The sequence below is a fragment of the Hippocampus comes genome, unplaced genomic scaffold (assembly GCF_001891065.2).
Source record: "Hippocampus comes isolate QL1 unplaced genomic scaffold, H_comes_QL1_v1.1 scaffold317, whole genome shotgun sequence".
Taxonomy (NCBI): domain Eukaryota; kingdom Metazoa; phylum Chordata; class Actinopteri; order Syngnathiformes; family Syngnathidae; genus Hippocampus; species Hippocampus comes.
Window position 1 is genome coordinate 814,202 of NW_017805531.1, and position 7,712 is coordinate 821,913.

Here is a 7,712-nt window from a genome sequence, read left to right on the forward strand (position 1 = left end):
GTCACCCCCTTCTTGTCGGCTTAGCACTACCGCCTCACCGAGCTACTTTTCATTTCCTCTGCTTCCATCCATGACTCTTTGTGTCTCTTGGACTTTTAACCCCTGAGCCTGAGACCTGACTTGTCATCTGAAGCCAGATGGGATGAGTCTCCAGTTGGAGAAATTTATCTTATTTTCCACACCTGTCGAAACAACAACTAAGTCACCGACCATTATTTTAATGCCTTTTGCTTTAGTAATGGCATTCAAATACGAAATCTTAAGACATTCCCATGTCATTATTTACCTGCTCGTAGGACCGACGGGTTAACTGCATGAGTTTTCCTGCGTTTGAGTACGGCTAGCCAAAGGGAGCTGTCAATCACTTCCCCCGACAGTGTGGGCTGACCCAAGCCTGCTGGGAACTGAACTGTAGTTAATTAGTGCACAAAGCTGAGGGGACAAAAGAGAGTTGGAGGGCGGAGGGGATGAGGGTGGTAGAATTGCTAAAGCCAAAAGGATTGGTGAGGTGGTGGGGGGGGGGGATGAAGAAGTGGGGGATCTCAAGTTTAGGATTGTGTGTGCGTGTTTGTGTGTGTATGTCGGGGGTGAGGATCAGGTGGGGGTTGGGGGGGACTGGTGGGACTGAAAAAGCAGTGGGGAGTACAGACTGATGAATAGGTACTGTGAAAGGGAGCCTTGTGCTTGAGTTTTTAGAGCTCAACCCCACATTCACCCACTATACTCTACTATACTCTACTATACTATACTATACTATACTATACTATACTATAATGTGTTCGATCAGTATTTGCGGGGGGTCGTTCCCTGACACCTAGATGTCACAACAAAGCAGCCAAGCAGTTCCTTGGCAACAGGATGCCAAAGGACGACAGCAAAGTGCTATTTTTGCCTAAATGAAGCTCCTCGACTCACTCCAACATGCGTCCTTGACACCAGGATGCTACAAAATGGTGGTAATACACTAGCTTTGTCTAAATGAAGCTGCCTGACTCACTTCAACAGAGTCCCTTGGGGCCAAGATAAAGTTCTAAATAAATTCATTTCAATGACGTTCCTTGACACCAAAATGTCATCAGATGGTGGTAGAGCACTACTTTTGCCTAAATGGAGCTCCTCGTCTCACTTTAGTTTAGTTCCCTCGGTACTAGTATGCTACAAGATGGTGGCAAACTTCCTCAACTCACTTCCTTCGTACCACGATGCCCCCAGATGGTATCTTTTTTTTACTTTGGCCTGAGCACAAAAACAGCCTCCTCTGACAGTGACAGACACTGTAAAGGTCAAACATGATCTAAAGTTTCTTCTTCAGCTGTGTGAGGCTTGGCTTTGTTTGGATTTTTTTTGTTCTGATTCATTTACTATAATTTGCATGTACACCCAAATGAGTGCGTGGAAGCACACGGGGTTTTTGTTGTGCGGTATCAGTCTCAAAGGCCATTCAATAAACCGCGGGAGGTGCTGTCTGCCCATTGTTATCCAGGCTTACATAGACGCTCGCCAAAGTCCATTTAATACCGCAATTGATCGACACGTTGCTGCCTGCTGTTTGGATGGACAAATGCTGCAAGGGATGTTGGCCGTGCTCAGCCAGCTACGAAACCTGCTCAACCTCAGCCTCAGCACCGGCAGCAGCTTCTGTCAAGACCCACGCACACTTGCAGGGCAAAATATCCACGTTGACGACAAAATAAAAGGACTGGTGTCATAATACAGTGAGCGCACGACACAGTGATGTGCTACCCCTACGTGTCATCACTGATGAGATGACGTGAGGTGTTGTGGGTGTGACGTCACAGTTTGAGGTCATTTTCAGGCAGCTGCTCCTTTGTGATTCATATTTTTTAATTGCCCCCAGTCCAGGAAGAACATTTCACTCGAAATGGCTCACAACTAATGGAACAAAGTATCTCTATAACGGTCGACTGACAAATGACAATGCGTCTAAACAATAAAGAAAGCGACATCTTATTTTCCTTGTATCATTATTTAAACAATCAATACAAGCTTTATGGAAAAATTTAGTATTTTTTTTTTAATTGTGAGCCTCTAACGAATGCTCGAGATGTCACTTGATGTAAAAATTGAACTAGAACAAAGCATGAAAAAATGGAAAAAAATGTACCTTTTTGAAAAATATAAACATTCGTTTTTGCAAAAACAATGCGAGGGTAGGTTAATTGCATAGTCTGAATTGTACGTAGTTATGAATGCGAGCATGACTCGTTGTTTGTTTGGCTGGCCACCAGTTTGGTGTGTAAATCGTCTCTTGCCCAAAGACAGCTTGCATGAGAATAAGCAGTGCGGATAATCAATGAATGAATGAAAATACACGGTTCAAAGGTTTGACATCAACAAAAAGATCAAACATTTTTAATTTCCCCTTTCTTCTTTTCTTGTTTTTACCATGATCTGCACCTGTTAGCTATTATTTTGAAAGTGTCCACCGGATGCTGTCGGTTCACGAGCGATGAATTGAAACGTGCACCCCCCCACCCCACCCCGAGCCCCCACCCCTCTTCTCCAGAGCCCTCTCTGTCTGTCCGTCCCAGTGTTGCCATTCCGACGCACAGCCCCCGACGGAGGCGCAACAGCTAAGCGGAGTTGCCCAAGTGGACTTCCTTTAGAACCTCCGGTCCAGTCCCCACGTCTTCGAATGCGGGTTCCTCCCACCTCCCAACCTAATTCGGTGCGCGTGGGGTGGGAGGACAGCAACCCCGGAGTGAGATAAAGAGAGAAAGACAGAGATGCGCCCGTGGTCAGATGCTGGTGAAGTCAAATCACGGGAATGAGACGGCGCCCAGTCACTGGAATAACGGGACGTGAGTGAATAACGCGGGGGTTTAAAAAAAAAAAAAAAAAGCAACAGTAACAACAAAAGACACTTGAATGATGCTGGAATGGTGCGGCAGGAGCCCTCCGTGATATGAGTGAGGAACACAAAGCCCCGCAGCGGTGATCACTGTTTGAGCCCACCATCCATCCTTCCTTCCATCCAGCCAGCCAGCAGCCATCCTGAGGGTCTCTATTCATGTTACAAAAGCCTGGCTCCTGACAATGGATTACTTGCTGTGGGTGTGCAGCCTCCTCGTGCCAATGGTGTTGGCTGTTGAAGGTATGTTTGATTTTTATTCTTTTTTTTTTCTTCTTCTTCACCCTTTTCGACACTTGTCTCCCACACGAGAACAATGGCTATGTTAGAATTTGGTTCTATGACATCCCACGGGACGAAAAGTAGCTCGTGCGATTTGTGGTTTCGGTGCAGTCACTTTTCGGCTCGTTGAAGGCTGCAAAAAGAAAAGAGTGTCAGTGGATGATTTTGTGGGTTTGCGATGTGTGATGCTGCCCGTGCATTGCGGCTCAAGGGCTGCCCTGTTGCTATTGTCCCTGTTGTTGTCACACCCACTAGCACAGAGGTTCACAAACTGGGGTCTGAGGACCCCCGCGGGTTGACAAGCTGTAACGTGGGGGTCCGAAAAATCAGCTACAATATATTATTACGTTGCATAATTAAAAAAAAAAGAAGATGCATGATACCTATACATGGGGACTAGCAAAACCAATTTCTTCTCCATATTTAGACTAATTAGACCAATTAAAAGCTCTGATGAGATTGTAACAAACCTGCAATGGAATGCGACATCGGTGCTTGAATAAAGCAGATTCATTTTTTAAAGAACATAAAATGTGTTATCACAGGATAGGGGTTGAACAGCCATTGATTTTTTTTTTTTTTGAAAACAGAAATGAAATGTGCACTCCGGATTAGATGTGAATGAAACTTGGTTTGATATGTTTAATTTTTGCCCATAAGGATGATAGATTATGGATTGACCATAATGTGATGAAAGTCAAATTGAAATCGATTTAATCAATGACGTCTGACTTTTTTTCAGCAAAGTCAGTAGTAGTCGGAGTCTTAAAAATATAAGGAAATGGGGAATGTTTTACTTTATACAAGCAGAAACATTGACTTGGCAAGATTTCATCAAACAAGTAAACATAGCCACCCTAAAACTCTCCATTCCCTCCCCCACATCCCAACCCACACCTAAAGAATTATGGTCATTATTATTTTAAGATTAAATCGTAACTTGGGCCCAAAGAGTTTGAGATCCCTTGCACGAGCAGAATGTGAGGGTGCCCGATACCCCTCCACCACATCTCCTGGAGTGTGAATTCCATCCATCCATCCATTTTCTAATCCGCTTATCCTCACGAGGCTCGCGGGGCGTGCCGGAGCCTATCCCAGCTGTCTTTGGGCAGCAGGCGGGGTACGCCCTGAACTGGTTGCCAGCCAATCGCAGGGCAGCGAGTGAATTCACGTCTTTGAAATCGAAGCGTGCCGCAGAGGTTTAAAGCACAGATCAGACTGGACAGCGGTGATTCACCCCAACCCCCCCACCACTATTCCTGCCTCAAAGCCAGCGGGACATACATGTGAAACATGATAGGTGACAATAGTGAATTAAAGGTCAGTGGTTGAACAAGTACGCCGCAGCCCCTTGGGTTGTCTTCACCACCCGGGTCGTGTTGCCGCGCTCGAGGGAAAATCAAGTCCACCCTCGCCTTCGCCGCCATACTCGCCCGAGCTCCTCCCCTTCTGGGCTTCACCTCCTCGGCCATTCTGCCTCGTTTGGAGCGCGGCCAGCATGATTCCTCATCAATTCTGGTGTCAGCAAGTAAATCAATGCAGCGGGCACGCCAGCCCTCCCGAGTCCCAGTAGGCTTTCGCGCCAAGATGATCGGGCCTTTTTCTCCCAAGCTGTCTGCAGATTTTAACTGAAGGCTCAGGGGTTAACTAGCGTTTGTCCTCTGGGGATAAACACGAAGGACAGACCATCACAGAGGGTTTAGAAGTGAGCGAGGCCTTTTTCTGCTGTTATTATTCAGTTGTACCTCGGTAGAGGCCTATGGCGCCCAAGACGTGGCATGTGTGGCAAAATGCTTCAAGAGGAACTAAACTCAATTTGTTATAACAATGTTTTAAATGTTGTTGTTCTTTATCTAATACTTTTCACTTCAATCAATTAAATATTTGTCCAATTCTCGTCGGCGGGGGCTGCTGGAGCGTGAATTCAGGAGAACGATATACTGTATATGTCAGGTCATAAATATTCAGCGACGATAAGCTACACATCGTTCAGATCTATTGACCAGCTAATGACAGATGCTAATAATATCAATATGAATTGGAAAAAAATGGGAAACAAAAAAACATTTTTTTTAAAAAACGTCCTCTGTTATATGTAACTCATAACATTTATGAGAAAAAAACTGCAGCTCCTTAGAATAAGCTCTCTTTAAACGGGCATTTGAACTTTATGTCTCAGGAACAAAACACTTCACAAGCATAATGTGCAGACTCACTCTAGCGGGGCAGTGTTGCATTCTTTTCATCAGTCGTCTGAGATTTAATGAGACACTTGAGCTGACACGTGCCTGTTGTGATTTCGGCGCGGCAGTGCCACAGTTTATTGATCTTGGAAATGAATGATTAAATGTTTTCAGGTACCCCTTGCAACGTGCTCATGTACCCCTGGTTGGGGAACTCTGCGCTAATACATGTCCGCGCTGAAGCACACAGAGTGGCGTCGCTACAAAGCATAGCATTTTGGCGACTGGCTTGACTTTGGAGAATGACCTGACAAGAGTTTATATTGTTGCCATTATGTACGATACAAACATCAACGCAAAACCATCCCACAAAATCATGTTTAATCGCTAACTGAATGCTCTGCGTATCGTATATGTAGATTTTTAAATTGTATAATGTGGTGCCAGTCGCCGCTAGTGGCTAGCTTCCGGGTAGCATTGCAACTTCCGGCAGACTACCTTTCAAAGGCAGTTGAATTGGTGAAAACAAATCTGCAATCTTACTTTTCAGGCTGACAGCCTGGCGCAATTACAGCGCCTACCTATCCATGTTTTTTACAAACCAGGCGTAATCAAATGCTTTACCCAGCGAAAGAGCAACTGTAATTGTGACGTCACTTCCGGATGGTGCTATTGCCCAACATGGCAGCCCCCTAAGATTGATGAATTATTCCGTTTATTTCTCATTCCACAAATGCAGTATTAATCAGAGTACCGTAATTTGAATAGTGCTGGCACATACAACATATTCTATGCGTCCATTAAAAAAAAAAATCTGGATCAAGATGATTTTGTGCAACCATTCGCAAAATAAAATTGAGTAGTTTCAACAAATTTTTTTGTCTAGCCAAGGTGCACTCCATTTGCTTACCTAGACGTCCAAGTTGTTGACAGGAACGATATTAAACCTACAAATTAGCATTTTGTGCACACTTCGTCATAAATTAGCATTTTGCGTTCACATTATTGCCATATTATGGTCAGATTTTATTTTTTTCATCTCTGTGTTGTGCTTGAGGCTCTTTAGATTTCATCCCCTTCTTTATTTCTTTCAGTTTGGCAAGCTTCAACTTGATGATGCTCGCGTAATCACATCTCTGCAGTTCACACCAACAGACTGCAATAAAATGCGGCATTTTTATGTTGCATTACTCCCATTTTGCACAGAGCTTTTACGGTATAGTTGTTTTAAAAGATCATAAAGTGGAAGGGCGACCATTCCTTCGCTTTTCCACAAAATAATCATCGCCCATTAAAGATGCACTTTATTCCGACACGCAATGATTCACGGAGAGATTCTTAATAATTTGCTGACCCGCAAATGAATGTACAATCAGCTGTGTCGTGAAATGAAATCAGGTCGACTTTAGTGGTGGAATAGCTCCTCATCAAGTGTCGAACGATTCCCACCGGAGAGAATCTCAAGCAGAGATGAAGCGCGGCTGCGCAAAAACTCAGATGTCAGATCCCCACAGTGGGCTGATTTGCCGCCCCCCAAATATATGCAGGATACCTTTTTAATGGCTGTATCGCTCATCATCCTCTTATCACCGATGCTAATATTTGCTGGTGAATATTTCATATGTTTGCTTGTTGGCAAGCGAGCCCGCGTTGTAAGAGGAAGCCTCCCTTTCATGATGCTCTCCGCTTTCTCAAAGTGAATAAAACATGTGTGAGCTCCCAAAGTGCGTTTCGAACTCGTGGATGTGTGGCATTGTGGCTCCGGTGATGGTAACTTAAATAAAAATAAAAAAACAGGACGGTAAATGCCACTGGTGGAGATGGTCACAAGTTCACTCGCTGCAGGATTTTTTAATTTTTGTTATTTTTTACCCCAGGGCAACTCGAATGCTGCTGCTGCTGTAGTTTTATGGGCTGGGGCTGGTGTATGAGTTGGGGGAAAGGAGGGGGGGTATGACTAATAGTGGCGGTTATCTCAAAGGTGTAGTAAATTTAACAAGGGGGTGTGAAGGCTTTCAGGAACAAACGGGATCTTTTACGATCTGAAACAGTTTCTGGAACAAATGAAGGAAATGTGTTATGAGTGGATTTAGGTGTATGACATCAAACCTCTTGGCTGGATACGAAAACAAGGCTTTTTTTTTGTACCCAAGTGAAGATAAATTCACACAAGACTGCTGCTGCTGCATATTTGAAAGCTTCCTTTTTTCCCAAAGAAAAAAGGGATCATGAAAAAACAAATTCTGATTTTTGAACAGATTTTTTTTGGTGGTAATGTTATGAGAACATAGTTGTATTCCTTCAAGAAAAAAATATTCATAACCTTTACATGAATGAAGATGTATTTTTTTTTTTTTTTTTAAGTCACAAAGGGA

The 7,712-nt window shown here is 44.0% G+C and overlaps 1 protein-coding gene across 1 annotated transcript in view; it reads left to right on the forward strand.

The window, feature by feature from the left end:
• The first annotated feature begins 2,531 nt into the window (after positions 1-2,531).
• Positions 2,532-7,712, forward strand: part of ephb3a (eph receptor B3a) — a 42,210-nt gene continuing 37,029 nt past the window's right edge. The window contains exon 1 of the mRNA XM_019877899.1: positions 2,532-3,115. Coding sequence (XP_019733458.1) covers positions 3,058-3,115 — 58 coding nt within the window. The 5' untranslated portion in view covers positions 2,532-3,057. The remainder of the gene's footprint in view (positions 3,116-7,712) is intronic.